The sequence below is a fragment of the Taudactylus pleione genome, unplaced genomic scaffold (genome assembly GCF_031769625.1).
Source record: "Taudactylus pleione unplaced genomic scaffold, aTauple2 ptg000546l, whole genome shotgun sequence".
Lineage (NCBI taxonomy): Eukaryota > Metazoa > Chordata > Amphibia > Anura > Myobatrachidae > Taudactylus > Taudactylus pleione.
This window is the reverse complement of record NW_028284948.1, coordinates 3,630,011-3,653,596: the sequence shown is the minus strand read 5'-3', so window position 1 is coordinate 3,653,596 and position 23,586 is coordinate 3,630,011. Positions and strand designations below refer to the sequence as shown.

The 23,586-nt window shown below is 38.0% G+C and overlaps 1 protein-coding gene across 1 annotated transcript in view; it reads left to right on the top strand.

Moving 5' to 3' along the window:
• COL11A1 (collagen type XI alpha 1 chain) overlaps nt 1–23,586 on the top strand; it is a 224,649-nt gene that overhangs the window by 137,145 nt on the left and 63,918 nt on the right. The window contains exons 32-42 of the mRNA XM_088451298.1: nt 1,826–1,879; nt 2,483–2,527; nt 2,680–2,733; nt 2,979–3,023; nt 10,568–10,621; nt 12,054–12,107; nt 16,433–16,486; nt 16,685–16,792; nt 17,141–17,230; nt 20,035–20,088; nt 23,266–23,373. Of these exons, the coding sequence (XP_088307424.1) occupies nt 1,826–1,879; nt 2,483–2,527; nt 2,680–2,733; nt 2,979–3,023; nt 10,568–10,621; nt 12,054–12,107; nt 16,433–16,486; nt 16,685–16,792; nt 17,141–17,230; nt 20,035–20,088; nt 23,266–23,373 (720 nt within the window). The remainder of the gene's footprint in view (nt 1–1,825; nt 1,880–2,482; nt 2,528–2,679; nt 2,734–2,978; nt 3,024–10,567; nt 10,622–12,053; nt 12,108–16,432; nt 16,487–16,684; nt 16,793–17,140; nt 17,231–20,034; nt 20,089–23,265; nt 23,374–23,586) is intronic.

Below are 23,586 nucleotides of genomic sequence, written 5' to 3'. Positions count from 1 at the left end.
TGCTTTTTTCTTTGTCCCTAAAGCTGAGATTACTGTTTTAGTTATTGTAACAATGGCTATGAGTCGGGTAAAGTACACTCCTGTTTCTATGTTATGCCATATTGGTCCTTGGAACCAGAGTCCTGTACTGTGGATTTTCTTTGAGAATAAAAGTGCACTTCTTACAATTAATTAACATATTCTGATTTGCTGGAATGTCACACTCACAGACTTCTTATATATCCCTGATACATGTACAGTCAACATGTACTTAGACATGTATCTTTTTATTTATCAGCTTACTGGTCTTTGACACCTTATGCAAATAAAAATGAGAGGAAGATTCAGCAAGCTTTTTTCATAGACAATGCACTAAATTAATGTTTTAGTGATACTAGCGTTTCGAGGTTTTACTGCTTAATGCAAATTAGATCTTCATGCCATTATTTAAATAATAATAATAATAATAATTATTATTATTATTATTATTATTATTATTATTATTATTATTATTATTATTATTATCCATCTTAGTAAAAGTAAAGTTTACTTTGACAAACATACAATGAACATGCCATACTAGTTCTAAACAGACGACTGCTATAACAAAGCAGAAATGAATAATAAAAATGTTTCTCCCAGAAGGTCAGGCACAAGATACACAAATACAAGTATTTGTGTTCTGTCAAGTAATGATGGAACATTATTGCATACAATTACCTTTAAAACTAGTCATAGTAAATTTGATGGTATTAATAACATAAGCAGAAACATATCATTAAATAAATGTTATTTTATATGCAGTAATGTCTGCAAATATGTGTAGATGTATAGAATGAGCAGGGAAATAGGCAGGGTCAGTTTCATTCACTTAAGTATTATATTATAATTCTTAAAGTGTCCTAACTATTAATCCATATCATCCCATGAGCATTTTAAATATCATGCCAAATATATGTGCCTTCTAATTCAAAGGATGAAATATGTAATTGCCATTGATACTATATATATGTAATATGTACATCTTGCTGATAATGGAAAAACAAGAAATTGCTATTATTTACGAAAATATAAATAAAATGATTGATGAAACATGGCAGCCTTTTAATGGGCATTTTGCAACCCGGTATACAGGTGGTGTAGAGAGCTGGGTTTGATTTGAGATTAAAAGCTTCTCTTTGTTTTAATGAGTTTTCTGGAGTATCATTATATGAGACAGGACAGATGAAACCTTAATTGATTTTGCTGACTTACAGCTGGTTTGATGAAATATTTTGATCTTTTCTATGCTTTCTGGATCTGAACATTTCTGGTAAGAATTGAATTTAAATGTGCAGGTCACATCATCCACAAGTATAGATAAGATTTCAGATAAATCTAATGTCCAAACACTGTAACACCAACTGTGCTGTTCCCACTCTGAGACAACAGTTCTTGCATTTACTCTTCTGGACAGTAGGTGGTGCAAAACATAACCATCCCTTACCATTGTCATACCTGTGTTTGGATTATATATATTTCTCTGTGTATATTATATCTGGAAATCATACAAAAATAAGGTGGTAGTTACCACACCTCCAATAATTTCTATATTTTCTAAGTCTTAGGGCCAGTCGGATTCAATTAGCCAGGAGCTGCCACTGATACAGCTTATGGCGGCTTCACAAGATGTGTGTCATGGCAGATTTCTGCTCACAGCCTATTGAGATGCAAGCAGAAATCAGCACCTTATTTGGTGGTTATACACCCTTAGATCTGAAGAAACTGAAGCCACTGGTATTTGTACAATCTGCAGCATACATTGAGCATTCCCTATGTAATTTATGTTATCTTTGTATCTCATTAGGGATCTACAGGTTTCCCCGGATTTGCAGGAGCCAATGGCGAGAAAGGAGCTCGGGTATGATTATAGCACAATCACATGCATTACATTCAATAAAATATATACATATTTCTCAAGCTACATGCAAAATGCAGGCATACCACAACTGACTTTTATCTTACTGTCCTAGATAACAAGCTTTTTTATTTAACATTTTAATGATGATTCCAATAAGTCTCAGTAAATGTGTTACAAATAAATAATTTGTAATGGTATATGAATGAAATTCACTATTCTTTGACTTACTTGACTTGTACTGTAAGTAGCAATAGGCCAGGATGTATTGTTCTAGGGCTAGTTGAAGGTATGTTACAAATAGTCACTTCTGTTTTATATACTTACATGAACTAATATGTTATGTGACCATCTTTAGTCATGTTTATAGCACAGGAACTGTTTCCAATGAATGTAGTAAAGTACAGGAATGCAACCTTAGGTGGTCTTTCTAACATGTAACTCTGATAGACAAGACATTTTAGTTGCACAAGAGCTTGGCTGGTGATCCACATATGTCACAGCCTGGGTTAGATGATGGTTGGCGTTTGTAAAAATAAGACAATAGATTCCTTATTAACAGTTTCTTTCTGTACCTCATTAACATTAATATTTTCAATTCACTAGGGTGTTGCTGGCAAACCAGGTCCAAGGGGACAACGAGGTCCAACGGTGAGTGTTCATCAAATTATTTAGTTCTATCTGTATGGATCTGAATGAATGTTTTCCTTTTTCACTAAATCAATACATTAGCTCACTTGCTGCACTTACAGTGTTATTTGTGAGAAATGAGTTTCATGGAGTTTATTTATTTGCTCCCATAGGGTCCACGGGGCGCTAGAGGTCCAAGAGGTCCTACTGGAAAACCAGGTCCTAAGGTAATTATCAAGGCTCTGTCACGCTGAAGCATGTTTTTGCATGTTACCGTACATATATAGTACACTGATTCTTGTTAGGTCAAGTGAATCAAAATCTGTTATTCCATACAGTTGTAAGTCATTTTGAATCCTATAAACAAACACGTAAACTTACATACTAGTTCAGATATTTTTTTTCATGGTCTATTTTGCTATACTCATTTCCACATTGACTGAATTGTACATATTTTTGTTTTCTGATTTAGGGCACAGCAGGAAACGATGGTCCTCCCGGCCCACCTGGTGAAAGAGTAAGTAATGGTGGAATACTCAGTTAGGCTTTCACATTAGTCTTGTGGTTCCTGTTATATGGATTTCTTGAAAACAACCATATGTGTGTGTAGTTTGTATGTGTTCTATGTGTTTGCATTGGTTTCCCCTGGGTTCTCCTGTTTCTTCCTATAGTCCACACACATACTGTTGGGGTAATCTAACAAAATGAACCTAATATGAATGATTAAATATTCTCTGTAAAGCTCTTTGCAATATCATAGTGCAATATAAATTAGAGAGATGCGGTTTGGATTTTCCTGAAATACAAACACACCTGAACTTTGGGGCTCCGAATCGATTTGAGTCCCGGCTCAGATCACTTTTGGGGTCCGAGTAGAACTGAGTCCTAGCTCAGGTCTGCTGTAAAGCTGGGTACACACTAGATGATACTAGACCATATTGGACGATTTGTCATTTTGAGGTGAATAAGAATGACAAATTGTCCTTATCGTCCAGTGTGTATGCACTATTGTGCACTTCCGTGAGTCGTGTTTCGTATATTCTGATCTGCTGTACATGTATTGCAGATCAGAAGATCCCGTGGCCGGCCCATGCTTCCAGATGCCGCTGTATGCGGTTGTACGCCAGATCGTGCAGTGTGTATGGACAGCCCGATATATTGTGCTGTCGCATATGCCATCACTGTGTACACACCTCATTTAGTGTGTACTCAGGTTAAATTCAGAACTCAAATGTAAAAACTGAATCTCAGGCTTTGGATTGCATGTAATTAGGTCCAAATTACTTGATTTAATAGTTTTTATAAATTAAAAAAAATCCAAAACCAAAACATTTGAGGGTGGTTTTGCCAAAAACAAAACCAAAATATAGGGGTCCGCCACATTTTTAATATAAATACCTGTTAAAAAATAAATAATATGGTAGGGATGCCAGTGATCGCATGCATACCGGCATTTAGTGATGCCATATGCATGTACATTTAAGTAAAGGACAGCTCTCACAATAAGAGCTGTCCTTTGCGGTGAGTGGACTTCCGAGGAGGGCCGATTCTAGGGACGGGCAACCCGTGCAATCGCACAGGGTGCGCCGCCTCCGACCCCTGCTGTAGAAACAGCATGAGAACTTCCGGGCACCAGCTGAGATTCAGTTACCAGCGGGTGCCCGGGCCAATCCCCACAGAGCAGCCGGAGACGGAGGCTGGAGCTCACTAGTGAGCTCCAGCTCCCGCAGTGTGCACTATGGGAGAGACGTCATGACGTAAGGTAAGTATTAGTGTATTTTTTTTGTGCAGGCGGCTTTTACTAGGGACAATACTTGGTGGGGGACACGTCTACTGGGGGAGGCACTGCCACTGGGGGCACCCGGGCACTACTACTGGGGACATTACAAGGGGGGCTCTTCTAATGGGGGAGACACTACTACTGGGGACACCAGGGCACTACTTCTTGGGACATTACAAGGAGGGCACTTCTACTGGGGGAGACACTACTACTGGGGGCACCCGGGCACTACAACTTGGGACATTACTCTGGGGGCACTTCTACTGGGGGAGACACTACTATTGGGGACATTACAAGGGGGGCACTTCTACTGGGGGAGACACTACTACTGGGGGCACACGGACACTACTACTAGGGATATTACAAGGGAGCACTTCTACTGGGGGAGGCACTACTACTGGGGGCACCCGGACACAGCTACTGGGGACATTACTTGGGGGGCACTTCTACTGGGGGCATTGCTTAGGAGGCACCACTACTGGGGGCATTACTCAGGGGGGCACTACTACTTGGGGCACTACTACAGAGGGAGCATTACTATTGGGGGCACTAATACAGGGGCATTAATACTGGGGAATTTATACAAGGGACACTACTACAGGGGACATTACTATTGGGGGCAATACAACTGGGGACACTACTACTGGGGCACTACTACAGGGACCATTACTATTGGGGGCATTACTACAGGGGCATTACTGATGTGGGCACTACCACAGGGGGCATTTCTACAGGGGACATGACTACAGGGGGCATGACTACAGGGGGCACTACTAATGGGGGCATGGCATAGGAGGCACCACTACTGGATGCACTACTAAAGGGCACCACTACTGGGCTCTGCATAAGTTGCACTACCACTGTAGGCACGGCATAAGGGGCACAAATACAGGGGACACTGCATATGGGGACAACTACAGGGGGCACTGCATAATGGGCACTTTTGCCTGAAAGCCAGTGGGCTGGAATGGCAAGGGAGGGGGCTGGAATGAAGTGTGTATTATGTGAATCTTGTTTTTTCAATGTGTTTTATGTGGTTCTGAATTTCAAAATGTTTTTTATGTGGTTCTGGAATTAATAATGTATTTGAGGTGGATGTGGTTTTAAAATATAGTTTATGTGGCTCTGGCTTTTCCAATATATTTTATGTGGAAGTGGTTTGTTGCAGTGTAATCCTGAAGTAGCTTTTTCAGTGTATTTTATGTGGACCTGGCTTATTTCAGTGTATTTTATTTGGATCTTGCTTGTATTTTCAATGTGCTGGGCTCACCCCCAACGTGACCAAAAACGGGTGTGATAAAATTTCAAACTCCTGCAAATGTCACACCAAAGGCATGCATACACAAATGCGGCGTGGGCTTGTGACAGCTAGGCCACACCCCATTTTTTGAGCACGCGCAGGAGGCGCACGCATGCTGTCAGTCTTTAGTTTAACTACATATATTTTTCAGCGCTTTGCCTTTGACAGGTTTGCCACCCCTGGCCTCAGTAGTCACAGCGGCTGACATTCTTCTGTGGTCTTTTGAGACCACGCTCCCTTACTGTGATACCACACCCCCTCACATTTTGACTGCTCGCACTATGAGCCACAGACCCTAGAAATTGCCCTTCTTCTGAGTTTATGACCATGGAGTCCCTCTGTGCCCAGCTTTGCAGAGCTTGGTGCATATGGAAAATGCTGTCAAACCTCCAAAAACTGCATTTTCGGAGGTTTGACCACATTTTCAGCATTGATGCATCTCTCCATATATCACTTTTACTTCTTAATCTGGGGAATTACAGATTGCTTAATATTGTGTATGAGCAGTAAAACTTCACCTTTCTTTTATCATTGCTAAGCACTGCATATTCAGCACACAAATAATACAATAATGTATTTATGGCAACTGGTGGGGTGTTGGGTTACTTATACCCCTTTTACACCGGAGCTAAAACCCGGGTTTTTGAAGGGTTAACCTGGGCAGCTCCCTGGTGTAAAAGGGGAGAGAGTTGGATCGCCGGGTCGAGTGACCGGCAATCCAACCCAGGTAACTAGCAGGGTTTAACACGGGCGACACAATGACCTGGAGTGTGCTGCTAGCCGGCCGATTGGTCCGGCTTCAGTGGAGCTTGGAGATGACGTCATCTCCAAGCGACCACTTTCACTCCGCAAAAGCCGTGTCTATGCAGACCCGACTGCGGTGTGAGCGGCGCTGACTCGGGAATATCCCACGTCAGCGTCGGCAAAATTCCGGGTCTGATCCGGATAGGAACTTTATTCCAACTCCGGGTCAGACCCGGAATTTAGGTGGAAAAGGGGTATAACAGTATATCAGCACATTCTAGTCCCATATATCACAGAATAGATTTTATGCTCCAGTGTTGTAATTATATGCACACTGTTCAGCTGCACACTCAGAAGCAACAACTCACTGCAGGAGTTTGGTGGTAATAGAACAAGGCAGCTGGAAAAATAGACCCTGTAAATGTAATGGATAAATCTGCTTTATGTTTCCTGTAACATTGTAAATAAATGTTCTTCTAACCTCTAAAATTACCACTTAGTGGTTTTATAGTGTTTTATACTAATGTCCTAGACAGTGGAAGAAAAATAATATGTGTTCCTGTTTAATTGTTCCTTTTCACATTGCTGCTTCCTAAATTTTGATTCTTGTGACGACGTCTGAGTCTACATTATTATAGATCCGTACTAGATAATAACTTCCAACGTTCCACACACTTACTGTAGATTTACTGCAGGTTTAAGTCACTATCTCTAGCCACAGCCCCTAAATAAAGACTGTTTTTTATTTAAATAAAGGTATGAGTTACATTTTTCAATTTGTTTTGTTAAATGAACTGTAATTGTACTTGTAATACATATTAGAATAAAAGTGTACTATTGTTGATATTTATTACTTTGCTAACATGCGCCTTCTCTTTAGTATGTAGTTATTTCTGGAGGGTTGTTAGTCACAGATAAGAGTTAAAGCACTATTTATCAAAGCTAGAAAAGCTTTTCCTGGTGAAGGCAGCTGAGATAATGTTTAGTCTTATTTATTAAAGGCTACCGCTGACAGTTACTCTTCCGTGAAAACTCCTCCGAGTAAAGTATGGGGGAGCATATTTAACAAGGACAGTGGTGTCCTCCGATCTCTTAGATAAAGTGATCTTCATATATTTCTTAGATAAATTGAGAAAACAATGATTCGTGTTGTTTTCTAATTTTTAGTTTTTATTTAATTAGTATATTTTTATTGAATCTGCAACTGGAAGTCGAAGTCTGGGCTTCTACTGGCCCATGAACTGTAATAGTTTTCTTATTACTGCCAGTCATAATCGCCAGGTACATTCTCATTTTCAGTATACAGTATTCTTTTGTTAAGGTTACAGCACACTAGTAAGAGCATGATTACCACTTGGGTAAGGGCCCATAGAAAGAAGGTTCAGCATAACAAGACAATGGATAGAATTAAAACAATCTGCAATTATACTTATAGTGACATATACAAATGACATGATTATTATTTTCCTTATTAGAGGGCATTTCTGTTAGATCACAGATTCCTGTATAGCTTATGAAACTACTGTTACTGAACTACTTCTAGTCAACAGCAAGGATGTACAATCTGATCTGTAGGCTGATTGGTAGAAAAAAAGACACATGAAAAATAGAAAAAAAAGTGAATTAGAAACTGAGACTGTAAATAACAATGTACATATTTTATTTTCAGTTGCTTACAAAAGGATATATGTGTGGTCAACATGGTACTGCTGAAATGTAAGCAGTGTACCAGACACTTATAATAGCATGCACATTGGTTATATCACATTCATCCTACGTATAGTATATGCAGTGCTGTATTTACAGTTCTTGCAATCCTAGGTTATTTTGCCTGTCCTTAGCTGTATGTTGTTTTTTTCTGACATATACACTCAAACCACATAGTTTAGATTGGTGTAAAACATTATTTGATAACATACAATTTAAGGAATTTGCATATAGGGCTGAATGGCATCACAGAGATTGTAAAAGTATTGTGGGATATATGTAGTTCACAGATTTGGGGGACTGGATGGTGGATTAACTTCTGGGTATATATATTTTGAATCTTCTTCAAATACCCCCAGCTAGCCTTTCCATCTCTAATCTGGATTTACAATGATTCACAGCCTTTAGTTGTCTCAATCTGCAGGAAATTAAATATGTAATAATAATTGTCTCTTTTTATCTAATGGTACTCAGCGGTATATGTCGTACAGCCACCAGTTTTTGAATATTTTTTCATTATTATAAGTAGCTCTGGAAACAGGTAGAAATCAGTAAAATCATTTCAGACATTTGTAAAATAAGCACCTGGACACTTGTCCAGAGTGTGGATGCCACTATATATCTTCTATCACATGATAATTCCATCTGTTCCCAATGTTTGTTGGCCCTTCTGTGCCCACCCTTGTACTGTACACCATTCCATATTGATGAGTCTATCCCTAATCGCAACAAATGAACCTCCATGTCCAAATGAGGTTCTGACCCAGACACCCCTACAGATTTCCAATTCTGGCTTTTCAGTTACTCCTCTATGTTCATCTCCAAATATAAAAAATAATTGCTTAAAAATGTGAACAAAGCTGCAAAGGCAGTGATTCCTGTACACCGGAAATCCTCCTCTGCCCCTTCTATTTTGGGCTACAGTTGTTCTGCCACATTGATCAATATACGGATACAGATATAGAAGACAATACTCTTTTTGCTCTAGGCATAAATTCTACATTTATTTCTAACTGGTTCTATTGGTTGGAATTTAATGACTAATAAAAGGCACAATTTAGGTAAGTCCTACAAATGTATATACTGTAGGGCAGAATTGGGTTGATTTTTGGGGCGTGGGTCCCCTGGATACTTTGGTTGGGCTGCTTCAGGGCATCGCATTATAACACACTTTTCCTTTTTTTGCAGTTTTTAACACTTCTATTGTTTGTTTATTATATATGTTTTTTCACACCTCTATTCTTATATATGCAACAGCAGCTGCTCTTATTTATCCAATTTTACACTTCACTTTTCTTATTAGAGTGATGCCCTGGGGTGGCTCAGCTGGGCTGGTTTGGGAGTGTCCTGCGCTCTGAATTTTAACCTCAGTATGTGCGGGACCTACCCTAAGAGGTTACCGTGAAGTGGTGGGTAGGCCCAAAACCTTGGCCATGATTATGGTAAAACCTCCATTTATTGCAAAATTTTATTGCAAAATGTATTCTATATATTTAGTAATTTGGAGTTGTTCACTTGTAATTTGTCTTTTTTTGTGTGGAATTTAATGACTCCCAGGAGTATTGCACGATAACTGGCAACACATAGGCATCCCCCATCATCTCTCCTTTTGTCCTTGTATGCTACCCTTTGTCTGTTCTATTTGTCATTATCTGTTTTCTGCTATGTTTCTGATGCTTAATACTGTACCTGTTTTTGTCAAGATTTTTTTTATCACTATGAATGTAATTGTGTATTTTCTGCATGTTTATTGCTACTCAGTAAACATTGATTGCAACTTGTTACTTTAGGTGAGTACAAGTACAGAGTACAGGCAAATTTCTTTATGGAAAAGAAAAACACTGAGTTTTTCCAAATATATAGTACAAAGATGGTTCTAAAATATATGCTATGACTAAAATTGTGTGGAAATAAATATGTTGTCCTATTAACAAAAGTTATCAAACTTCTCTTCATTAATGGTTGTTGAATACTCTTGATAGCAATTTACACCAACATAATTTGCTCTTCTTCTGATCAGTGCAAGCTGTTACAGTACTTTATTTGATAAGAAGATGACACAATGAACCAATTTACCATAAGACCTTTGTCCAGGATCATTCACATGTCAGCTCCAGCACTTTGATCTATAAAACATACATCTAAACAAAATATTCTGCATTGCTTTTGCATTACTTCCCATGCCATTTGCTGCAGAATATGGTATACAGGAGTCTAATAGAGTAGAACAAATGATAGAACACTGTTCTTTAAATCTGCTGTGTTCCAGTCCATTTCATTGCTATACACATTACAGTTGTTTGATCTTTCATTTACTCTAATTACTGTAGTGCCAAGGGCATAATCTACAGTGCTTTAGTAATAATAGGGAAATGTTCACTATAATATGATTTTCCCTACTTAGAGCATTGATCAGCTATTTTATTAACTTTGTCACTGTAGAAAATGGAATGAATGTCTGCATTTTTTTGTTTGCCTGCATATTAACATATCTCTTTCTAACCAGTGACTATCTTCCTTTTCATCCTAGGGACCTCAAGGACCACAGGGCCCAGTTGGATTCCCAGGACCAAAGGGCCCCCCTGTAAGTATTCTCACCTCTGTCAAAGCAGGGAAGGTTGTCATTTTCAGTCAGTGTTGGATTATTAATTGATGCTAGTTCTCCTGAATTATTCAATGCTATTCTTTAAACTGTACAACAGTCTTGGAATAGGGACGACACTAGAATTCCACTGTTCCTTATACTTCATTTAGAGACTGCATTCAGTGTAGTTTGTTCTGTATTATGTTTTACACTTTATGAGGTATATTTACTAAAATGCGAGTTTTTAGAAGTGGAAATGTTGCCCATAGCAACCAATCAGATTCTAGATTTTATCTTGTTGAAGGTGATAGATAAATGTTAAGTAGAATCTGATTGGTTGCTCGGGGCAACATCTCCATTTCTAAAAACCTGCACTTTAGTAAATATACCACTAAGTGACCATCCCTTTGTAACAGTATAAAATATTCAGTTTAAAGAGGTTTTATTTGAAATTATAGTTTGTGACAGGCTTATGCTCATACATTTGCCCACAGTGCATTTCTCTGTCCAGCGAAGCAGAAAAATGTAGTACTGATCACTATGAGGGCCTCTTTGTCTATACTTACTGGTTTGCCAGGCAGAATAAAATAGATCATGCTGCATTCAGAGCCTGCCCTGCATGCAGTGAATATAGTGTAGACATGTATTCATCATGAAGTTCAATATACTGTATCACTATATTGAGGTCCACTTACACTAGTTTCAATTTCAGAACAGGATGTATAACTTTCCATAACTACGCAATCTATGCCAGAACCTTATTTCCATAGTTGCTAATTAAGCAATCAAGCATGTATGACTCAGTGGGCAGGGGGCCTATTTATCATTTATATGTTTTTTACCTGATCATTTCAGATCATCAAACTTTTGCTTGCTGGGATAGCGCATCTGAAATAAGGCTGTCCCCAGGAAACACTTATTATTGTGAATTCTTTAGTTGCTAACTTAATTCAGCAATTAAATACTTTGCTTCCTAGATGTCCTGCATGTAGCTACTGGGAATGCATGGCCCACAGACAGTGCCTGCACACAGACCAGCTGCTAGGTCCCCACTGCAGTCTATAAGATACAGATGCTAGCGTAATTTGAAGATGGCGTTAGCTATCAAGGTATCTTTGATATAGTATCTCTTGCAGTAGACTATTCTTAAGTAACCCTGATACTTGAATAATGCAGCTTTTTAAATAGGTCTGTTAATTTCCCTCTCATGTACCATTAACCATATTGGGCTATATTGTATATTGTTCCAACATTTGTTGTACTGCACATAATGTAGAATACATTGTTATTAAGCTTAGTTGATTCTTAAACCTGGATTGTTGGCTAGCTCTTACTTATCTAACACTCCCATTATTTATGCACACACATAACTGATGACTGATATAAGATAAAGTTCCCTCATGGTAACGTTCATATTTTTGCTATTTTTAAGGGGCCTCCTGGAAAGGATGGGTTGCCCGGCCACCCTGGACAGCGTGGTGAGACTGTAAGTATCCCCATCTTCATACTTCTCGTCAGCTGTTCCACACCTAGGTTATCCTCTGAAGGCTACTTTCTTCAAACACTCCTGGCCAGGTAGGAGAAGACACTTCAAATATTTAAGTGAAGGTGTGTTTCCGTACCTGGCTAGACCTGTTTGTGGCAAGTAGCAAATATTTCAATTCAGAAGTGTGGGTGTCAAACAGCTGCAAATTCTATGTATTCTGGGAGGATTATTTACTCAGCTGATTAGCCCATCTCACTGCACCTGTACTGTGTTCTGTGGGCTGTCTAATTAGCTGACATAATACATCACAATTAGGCCTGCACACAAGATTCCATAGAATCCTTTGTTTTGTTGTAGCCTTTATTGTGACAAGTTATTACATAAATTAATAAGTTACAATAACATTGCTTTTATAATCCTACCTTCCAAATGACCCAGTTTGCCCAGTACACAATTATATGCTGCTCTTCTTACCTACTATTTTCCATTTACAGTAGTTTGGGCTAAATTATTTATTTGATGTTAAAGTCATTATGTCAGTTAACAAATTCAGAACATATATCTGTTATCGAAAATAAATAGGAAAACGACTGCTGTCTTTGTGGTAATGGAAGTCATGTTGAAGGATATGTATCACACACACAGGTGCGCACACATACGCACTCATATGTCTCACACACACACACACTCACATGTTACACACACATCATAATCCATGCAGTACAAAATATAAGCACTGATGATTGTTAACCAGATTACCAATTCTCAAATCTCCAAAGCATCTACTGTTCTTGCCTTGCCTAAGCTATTGAGCTTGCTGGAGAAATGTTCATACAGTATAATTACTTTATATGTATGCCATGTTGCAAATACCTTTATTGGACAAATGGATTTTAATGCCACTAACCATTTGCTTCCTCCTCACTGAATATGTTGCTTGTGCTGCTGTAAACTCACAATTCCCTTGCAGGTGCACCTCAGGAACAAAGCCATTGAGTTAACCCACATGACAAATATTGCAGTATATCCCCAATGTTTTACATCCTAATCACAATATATTACTCATTGTTATGAAACATTACATGTAGTTGAAACATTTATTTTATTAGATAAAATGCTACATTTATTTCTTAGCTATGATGTTCTCCCCTTTGGTATTATGCTGTGTTTTAATAATAGCCCAAAATTCTTATTAAACAGCTACAGCAATAGTGTTCTCCACTATCTTGGAGCAAAAACAGTATCATAACAAAACAATAAGTTCAATAATAATAATAATTTAAGTTTTTTATGATTTTTATGATTTATACTTCAAAATACACTTATAACTTATAAGACTTATCAAAATTGATGTTTATAAAATGGATTCCATTTAAGGACAGTCACTCATTTTCCACTTATGGCAGAGAGAGCGTGCTAAAATTTTGTCACAAAATATCTTGCTTTATGATGTACAATTATATGGCTAACAGAGACCGGCTTCCAATAAATAAAGTGATATACAGTATTTTGACAGAAAAAAAATGATATCCTTATTACTCCGCTTTAGTGTTTATTTTTAACTTCTCCAAATAACAATAATGATAGTTTTTATAGCTCAACAAACATGATAATAGATGTGAATAGTTGTTACCACATATTTGCTGCACCATTGCACATATGGTTTATATTTAACATCTTGCTGAAGATCAGGGTGTCTTTTTTATCTGATAAATACTCATTCCATCTCTGTAAATGAGTTTACAGTGAGGTTTAACCAGTATTTTTCTCCCCAGGGATAATTTGATGTCCTAGGGTGAATGGGGATTTAATTACAGCATCTTATATACACAGAGGCCCAAATATGCCAAGAGATGATTATCTTACCTGAGACACCATAACTTAATCATATGATAAACAGCTCTGCTCAATAATATGTTACTAGATAATCTTATTCGTGATAACATTTACTCTCATTGAAACATATGCATATATTTAATATTAGTACAGCAGCAGTATAATATATAAAATGAGATAAACATGACTAATGTGAAAGAGCATATTTTCAGCTTTGCAAATTTATTTTGCTATTGCAGCACATTTTTCCTCACTAATATAAACTGCTATTTAGGTACTTTTCAGGTTAGGTTTCCATATTAGCTTCACCAATCATATATAGGCTATTCACCAACAAAGAGCAAAAAGTATGAATGTAGTAAACCATAGTACACAGACAGCAATTAACTTTGATCCCTTTTTTCATTCGCATTTTGTTAATAATTTTTCTTTAGTTAAAAAACCAAGTCATTATGTACTAAAGTATGCAATCAGTAGCCAGTCAGTTTTGCTTCTATCCATTTGGTTCAAATCTGACTAAAATAAAATAAAATAAAATAAAATCTCAATCCTTACTACAGTTTTTCATGACCAGTATGTATTTATTTGATCTGTTTCTGCACCAGTTTAAAATAAATGAAATACTGCATTAACAGCAAGTCAATTGCCAAATGAGGGCCTGGTGCAGAGATTAACGCAATTTGTGCGGAAATGCCCCCGCATTGAGTACAATGAAATTAATGTATGCATTTGCCCATATGCAGAGCAGTACACATGTCTGTAACCACACCTCTCCTATACGCAGGATGTTGACCACTTCCACTGCTCTGCCCACTACCGCTGGCAGCACCTGTATAGCAGTGCAGCTGCACAACATGTAGTAAGAGAGTGGAGATTGCTACTGCTCAATGTGCCCCTGAGACTGCACTGCTGCACAGGCATGGACAGCGGAGGTGAGCAGAGAGGTAAAGTGTTACAGGTGGGTGTGATCTCACTGATCGCCCCCCCCCCCCCTTTGGAGCAGTCCCCCCTACCTGTGCTGAGCAGACAGCACCACGTATATTAGTTTCTTAAGGTTTTTGGGGGGAGGGGGCATGGCCACACCCCCTGGATTTGGTGACTTGCCCCCTGATACCTGGGCCCACCAGATCTCTTAATGGCCCTGTCTATACGCTATACAAAAGGACTTGTGTTCCACTCTGCATCAGCCCCTGATAGTTTATCTCACCACCATGCTATATATACAGTATATATATTATATATATATATATATATATATATATTTATTGTCAGTGGGCTGAAATCATACTCATGAAAGTGGATGTAGTTAGCTGACAGTGTATATGACAACAAATTGTATGTGGACACGACAATGCAGACGTCTGTGTGCCAACACAGCTGTAATGTTAAGACATTTTAACCATGTCAGAAGTATCACTTTAACCATGATCATAAAACATCGTGTTCAAATTGACACACAGTTAGAAAGCTTTAACTAATATTACAAAAATGGTGGAATACTGAAGTTGGCATTGTTGTGTCCACGTACGGTTTGTCGACATATTCACTATCGACAAACCATATAAGTTTTGTCTTTAGTAAAGTACAATTTACTAGCGTATTACTAAAGCATTTCCTGACTAATATCCATGAGACAGTGGTTTCTAGTAAATTGATACGTAGCACTCTTGTGAATACTGGTTGGGAACCACAAAATGGCTAAATTTACACTATGTAACTGACTAGTCCACTTTCAGATATGACCAGAAGAATTTCCAATAGCAGACATTTATTTTTATTTATTTATTTTTCTATGCAGTTATTGCTCCTTTTGCTTTGTTATGATCTAACAGGACATACAGAATTGTGCATCCATTGCAATTGCCAGTAAATGGGAAAAGATTATGCACTGCCTTTCACATTATGATGTACTGTACTAACAGAATGGATTTGATTGCTTCCTAACAATATGTAGCTATGCCCTTCTCACGCAGATTACTATTTTCCTCCATGCCGTCATAACATCTTATTTCTAGGCGAATGAAATGCTTTTTATTTATTTAACCAATTTATATGGCAAGCTGCATTTTTGTGCCACGCTGAAAGAGATCACGTAGTTTGGCACGAGCTAGAGCTGCTTCAGCTTGCTAGTACGCACTGTAACTGTGTCAGAGACTTGGTAAGTAGAGAAGTAAGGTTACGTTACTAATGTTTTAGAAGATAAAAGGATCCGCAATGTGCTCCACAGTATAATACACCTATAAAACTTACAGTACTTGATAATGAATATAAACACAGTAATACTACCACAGCTCATTTGACACATCACAAGATTTTGTATAATTTTCATAGTCTTTGTCCATTTTAATTTTGGATTAATATAGGCCTTAGCTGGGGAAGAGGTTTCTTGCTGATGGGTGGGGTTTACTTTATGTGGTGTTATTCAGAACTGTTTTTTGTCTTATGGGTTTGTTTAAAATAGCTATGAACTTTAATTTACAATTTTTCAGGGTTTCCAAGGCAAAACTGGGCCCCCAGGTCCTGGAGGTGTTGTAGGTCCACAGGTAAGTACTAAAAGTTTTGTTGCCAGAATTGCCTTTCTTACACCTCCTCTTTTTGTTTTTACTGAACGCCTTATAAATGTGTTTATCTATAAAAAATTATTTTACAATTTTTTTTTGGCATGTTCATGTTTTCAACCTCTCCTCTCTTTCTTCACCGAAACCAATCCATTATTTTAATCTTGCATCGCTTTTTTCCAGGGTCCAACTGGAGAAACTGGTCCCATCGGTGAGAGAGGTCATCCTGGACCTCCTGGGCCACCAGGCGAACAAGGTTTACCAGGTGCTGCTGGGAAAGAGGGTGCAAAGGTGAGTATATTATTTAGAGGCTATGTCTCCTGATAAAAGTTTTATTTAGTAACATACTTAACTAAGCTTTAATTTTACACCATCTGCTTGGAAGGACTGCAGCAGCGAGCAATCCTGTCTGCAGAGGGCACCATGTGACTGGATGTGAATTGATCATGTGACTTTCAGATCCAAACATGTATTGTTCACATGACATGGAACACCCTACTTCTTTCATGTCTCTTAGTCGATGACAAGATTGTCTCAGTTTGTTTTTCAGCCCTCTAAGTATAAGTAGTATACTATTGTGTTGTGACTACTATCGGTGCCTAGTATCGATAAAATATAAAACCATTTGTTTATAAACAGGGAGACCCAGGACCTCAAGGAGTTTCTGGAAAAGATGGTCCACCTGGTCTGCGCGGATTTCCCGGAGAGAGAGGTCTCCCTGGAGCTCAGGTAAGAAACCCAGATCAGAAAATACTGTAGGGAAGGCCCTCAATTAATATGTATGTGAAAGGAACTGGCCATCTGCTGTACATCTACAGTATATATCTAAAGTTTTCATAGTTTAGACAATTTTAGATAACATATGGGTCAGTATATGAGCATCCATGCCATTTAGAGTGATTTGCCATGGTTAAACTTTCTACCATGGCCCTGTCTGTGTAGATGTTTCTATGTTTTCCCAATGCAGGTTTTTTTTCTGGGTGCTCCAGTTTCCTACTACAGCCTAAAAAAACAACATGGTAGATGATTTTTTTATGGACCCTAGTGTGCTTGATATTAGCACATGCCTACAAGTTGGTAGGTGCATAGTGGATGTAAGCAAGGAGGTTTGTCCTCACACTGATTCTAAACCAGGGTAGGTTTACTTGTAGATAACATGGTACAGGTGATAGAAGATAAATAGCAGTCAACATGATAAGGTATCAATCCCTCTTGGGCTAAGTACTGCACAGGCTTGGGCACATGTAGACCCTTTTATAGATCCTAGTAAACAAGTATTGCACATGCAGTCTAATCAGCCTGACCTTTAAGTCTGGTGACTCAGACATGTGATGTTATTGATGCTTTTGAATCATGCACAGACATGTGATGTTATTTTGGCTGATGAGTCATGTAAGAGGCAACTTGTATCACTTAACCATTTAACTACATGCCAACACTTGTGTGGTATACAATTTTGACTGCAAACTCTAGTGGAGGCAAGGACTAATGTGAGTATTTAAAATGTTCTCTGTACAGAGCTACATAATATGGTGACACTATATAAATAAACAATATAAATGAATGATGCATTATTTAATTTTGTACAAGTCTCCACATTACTAATAAATGTACTATATTTAGTATTTCAAATGATTTATGTGCCATTAAATAAAAACACTATTGGTATACAGATCTAATTTTAGTCAACGGAGCACATTTATTAACTTTGCATCATGGTTTAAAATTTGCGCTAAATCAAAGCTACCATTGGAACACTTGTTCGATCTTAATTCCACTAGACAGATAACAGCTAATAGGTTGATGCTGTGCAGTACAAATGTTTCACCTGAATGCATTGTTAGTAAATGAGCCCTTGAAAGTACAACACCAACCACAAGCTGACTTTTGTTTTATATAGCTAATCTGCTGATGTAGACTAGGTCTCAGCCATAGAGAAGGTTAAATACCCTCGATATAAACTATGGGAAGCCAATTGTGAAATAAAGACAGTGGGGGAGATGTATCAAACTATGGTGAGAGATAAAGTACCAACCATTCAGCTTCTAATGCAAGTTTACACACTGTGTTTGAAAATGATTCTTGTTTTCAATTGTTCCCTAAAATTAAGCATTAGCTAATAAACTACATTAATACCATTATATTCATGCATGCCTTCGAGAGATCTGACACACATAGGTACTGGAGGAGTGGCCATGTGTGGCCATGCCCTGTTGGTGGCTCTCTGCAGAAACTGCGTTTGATGTGGTGTGTGACCATACTATCTTGGGGGTGTGCTTATGCATCCCTTGCAATCCAGGGCTCCCAGGAAGGCCCAGGTACTTTTTACATGCTCCCTTCCCTTGGTTTCCCTGATAATATTGTAGTAATACCACAAGTGTCAGAGTATTCCGCTTTGAAAACTGACATAGCATAGAAGAAACACTACAGTTTTGGGGTTTTTATACTACATAAACTTTTCAGAAGGATTAAAAGTTAATTATTTATCACTCCCATTATTGAAAACAGGAAATAAATAAAAGAGTAAGATAGGATCAATCAAACTGATGTCCAAAATATACCATAGTACATGTTGACATATAGTAATGAACTGGATAAACACTATTCATATTAATGAAACTTAATTAAAAAGCAGCTTATTTACATTATTATATAGAGCAAAGGTACTACTGAACTGAGAAATGTACATTAAATATATAAAGGGGTTACACATAATTGAATCTATCCACCAGGCTGTATTTCTTACCTTTTTGACAGATTTCCATGTTAGGAAGTGGCTATTTAACAGTGTGGAGTAAATTTACTAAGATGGAATTCTACTAAGAAATGATGTTGCCCATAGCAACTATTCAGATTCCAGGTATTATCTTCTAGAAGGTGATAGATAAATGAGAAGTAGAATCTGATTGGTTGCTATGGGCAACATCACTTGTTAAATAGAACGCCCATCTTAGTAAATGTACCCCTGTAAGTGATAGGTTTGCAGACTTGCTCAGCAGAAATGCATTCTATGGATTGGTGGATTCACACAACTAATAGAGCCATTGATGGTATAGCAATTTAACTGACATCTTAGATTCCATTATATAACCTTGGTGTTGTTTCGGTTTCAGCTGAATGCTTTGTTAAAGTGTATTAAATATATGTACAATCATGAAGATGAACATTTATAGAGTAATGCTACTTACTGGAATGGAGCAACTATTACATATATGTGAATCACTGTATGTGTGGATGGCCCCATGGCTGATACTGTATATTACTTACAACACATTTGAAATTAAAATCTAATATAAAGTAGCCAACATACAGTAACATATTTTGCTTTAGCAACATACATTTAGATGGTGGCTAATTGAAGGACATCAGTAGGTCAACAAAACTTTTACAAAACAATAGGAAAGGCCAAACGGTAGTTACAATGTAGTTCTCATTTAAGTGTTCCCATCATTTTCATAATTCAGATAGGGATGCACTTATTTTACAATAATTATTGTATTTTCTGGCTAAAATATCAACTTTCTTTATTTCAGGGTGCTGGAGGCTTGAAAGGCGGAGAAGGACCACAAGGGCCTCCAGGTCCAGTTGTAAGTAACCATTCTATATGTCTGTTTCCAGCTATAAAATCAACCAGGTGGAAACATTATAAACTGTAATGTGGGCATTATCCTTATTCTACACTTTAAATCATTAAATACAGTAACAATATTGCTGCAAACTATTCCTAGGCTTTTGTCTGCCTCACAGATAAGAGTGTAAATTTCACGTGGTTCCTAAAGCCAACTAAAAGGGGGCAGTCCAAAAACTAATGCAGGCAATTGTAAGTGTACATATGTGCCAATTTCGACATCACAAGTAGCCATCTCCAGTGAGCATGCTCAGTACAATATAATGGACTTCTATGGGAGCACTCATGTAACACTTCGTACACTAGGCTTTGAGCAGTGTTGTCACTGGGGTTAGTGACACCTAGTGTACCAGTCAGTCCCCCTTTCGCACTCCTAAGGCATGTGTGAAAGGGGCCTGGCCCACATGGGAGGCACACTCCTAGATTTATCACTCTGTAGGCATGCCCACTACTACAAGAGATGCCGGGATGCCCCCAGAGACTCTCCCAACACTGCCATCTCCTACTCAGTGATCGGGTACATATTGATGTGAAATAAATAACAGTGCAGTGCCCAGCTCCAAATCAATGAGGCGGAGCCGGCATTTGGGGTGACGCCTTTGGAGTAGGGGTGAGCGGGTTCGGTTTTACTCGGTTTTACTCAGATCTTTTTATTGGCTATCGCCGAACACGTGTTTTGGATAGCGAATAAAATCGAGCCGAAGTTGCGGTAAAGTGGCGATAAGAACCGAGTAAAACCGAGTAAAACCGAACCCGCTCACCCCTACTTTGGAGGGTGACATCCGGTTTGGTCCGCACCTCCTGCACCCCTCTAGTGATGCCATAGGCTTTGAGAACATGCGTTGGATGCTATGCTGAAGCACAAGAATTGTCAACACTTTTAATAGTCACACATTTTTCAGCATCTGTGTATATAGTACAAGCCCTAAACCAATAATACAGAAAATGTAAAGACACTTTTTTTGTCTTTAGCTGAGTTCTGATGTTATAACTTCAGTGTTCGTTATGATAAATTAGTATTATAAGGAATAATGCAGCAATATTATATATAATATAAATAAATAATATGAAATATATAATGCATTTAAATATGTAATGTAAATAAATATTCTCTATAAAGTGCTGTGCAATATGTGTGTGTTCTATAATTAACTGTTAATAAATTAATAAATATTATAAACTAACAGTCACATATTTAGAACACCCTCGTTTTTCCAGTTTTTATTAAAATTTATAGTAAACAATTCAAGTCCAGTGAATAACCTGAAATGGTACAAAACTATGAGGTAAATTTCCAGGGGTTAGAAAAAACTAAAAAATAATGTAAATATCATTGTTATTGGGAACAAGTAATGGGTTAAGAACTTAGTTATTCTACAGCAATGGAAATGAATTGAACCTTGAAGGTTGATGCAAACAGTTCCTACAGGTGTCCCATATTCTGTTAATTACAAATTCCTTGTCTGTGTATGAGCAGTGTTGGAACAGACTGTTATTACACCCTCCGGGTCATTATTTGAACAATATTGCCCTGCAATAAGTCGTATATTGCTATCATAATGGGGTCAAAAAGGCAATTAACAAATAAAGACGTACAGATTATTATAAGCCTTAAAAGTGAAGGTCATTTAGAAAAATTGCAAAGAAAGCCAAAGTCAGTGAGCATAGTTTCCTACACCAAGATGTCTGGCAGACTTAAAGCCACAGAATCAAAAGACAAGATTTAGAGAGTCAGCTCAGCTTATGACAAGACAAGATTTAGAGAGGCAGCTCACAGGACACCAGCTTCAAACACAGCTTAATACTGGTTTTCACCTTCAACTGTGAAGAGAAAACTTCAAGCTGCATGCTTGATGGGTTGAGTGGCAATCATGAAAAAGTCATTATTAAGATGGCAAAATAAAAAGAAGTTTGCTTGTGCCAGGAAGCATCGTCAGCAGATTACTAAAGACTGGAAAAAGATATTATGGAAAGATGAATCAAATTTTTAAATATTTGGGTCATCATGCAGGGTTTTGGAATGCACTTGAGTAGGCAAAAGGATGGTTCCTCTGTGTGTGGCACCAACTGTCACACATGGAGGAAGAATCACAATGGTCTAGAGCTGTTTTGCTGGATTCTGAATTGGTGACTTGCACAGAGAGTCTGGCATCTTAAGTCAAAAATGCTAATACAGCAATATGCTCTACAATATCCATGGTTGGTCAAGGGTCCATTTTACAGCAAGATAATAACCAAAAACATGCTTCCAGTCTATGGGGCCTATGCATCAAAGCTTGATGAGAGATTAAATTGTGAGATATAAATCACCAACCAATCAGCTTCTAACTTACATTTTATAGGCTGTGTTTGAAAAATAACAGGTAGGAGCTGATTGGTTAATATGTTTTCTCTCACAATTTTATCTCTCATCAAGCTTTGATACATAGGTCCCTTAGTCAGAACTACCTTTGAGAAAAAAGTAAGATGTATGCTTCAAATCATGGAATGACCAGCACAGTCTGCAGACTTAAACCCCATAAAGCAGGGTTGGAATAAACTGGACAGAGGGATGAAAGCAAATCAACTTAACCGAGTAGAACCGAGCCTGCACATCCCTACTTACAAGTGTAAAACATTTGTGAAAACTTCTGTAACACTGTTAGGAAGAACTTCCCAACAATATTTGCATGGTAAAAAGAATGCAACAAGTGTGTTCTGCAGCTATATAAGCAAAATCTGACTACATTGATAAATCAAAATTAAGATTACAGTTTGTTATATAAAATGATTTAATGAGACATTAAACAGCATATATTTAAATAAAAACTGGAAAAATGGCTGGTAGAGAGTGACCAGTAGTGTATATATTATACAATTCAAATTATTATGGTCATGGAACAACTCAATGACTTATATATCCTTAGAATTTATACTAGGGAATCAATTATTCCATATATATTCTAGTGCTATTATATAAGATAGGAACTCATAGTCTGGTGCTGATGTAGGGACATGACTCAAGATATATGTCACATCTCATTGAATTTACAATCACATTGTGCAGTAAGGGAAGAAAACCTACAGATATCTTAGTTGATCAAACACATGTACTTTGTTCCTGACCACTAAGTGACTCTTGTTTTCTGTTCTGTAGGGTTCTGCTGGAGAAAGAGGAGCAGCAGGCACGGCTGGGCCAATTGGTCTTCCTGGAAGACCTGGTCCTCAGGGCCCACCAGGCCCAGCAGGAGAGAAGGGAGCACCAGTGAGTATGCACTGTATTCGAATGTCAGTCTGTGAGGCCAACTTGTACTGTACCCATATGTATGAAATATACAATATAGAAACAGACTTAAGGGTGCGCAGTGATAGGAGTGGCATTGATACACCATAATTATCCCTGATGTGCACAGCTGCCACATGTCACAGAAAATTGAACTGCACGCAGTGATCTGTCAATTATGGCATTGGGGTAAAG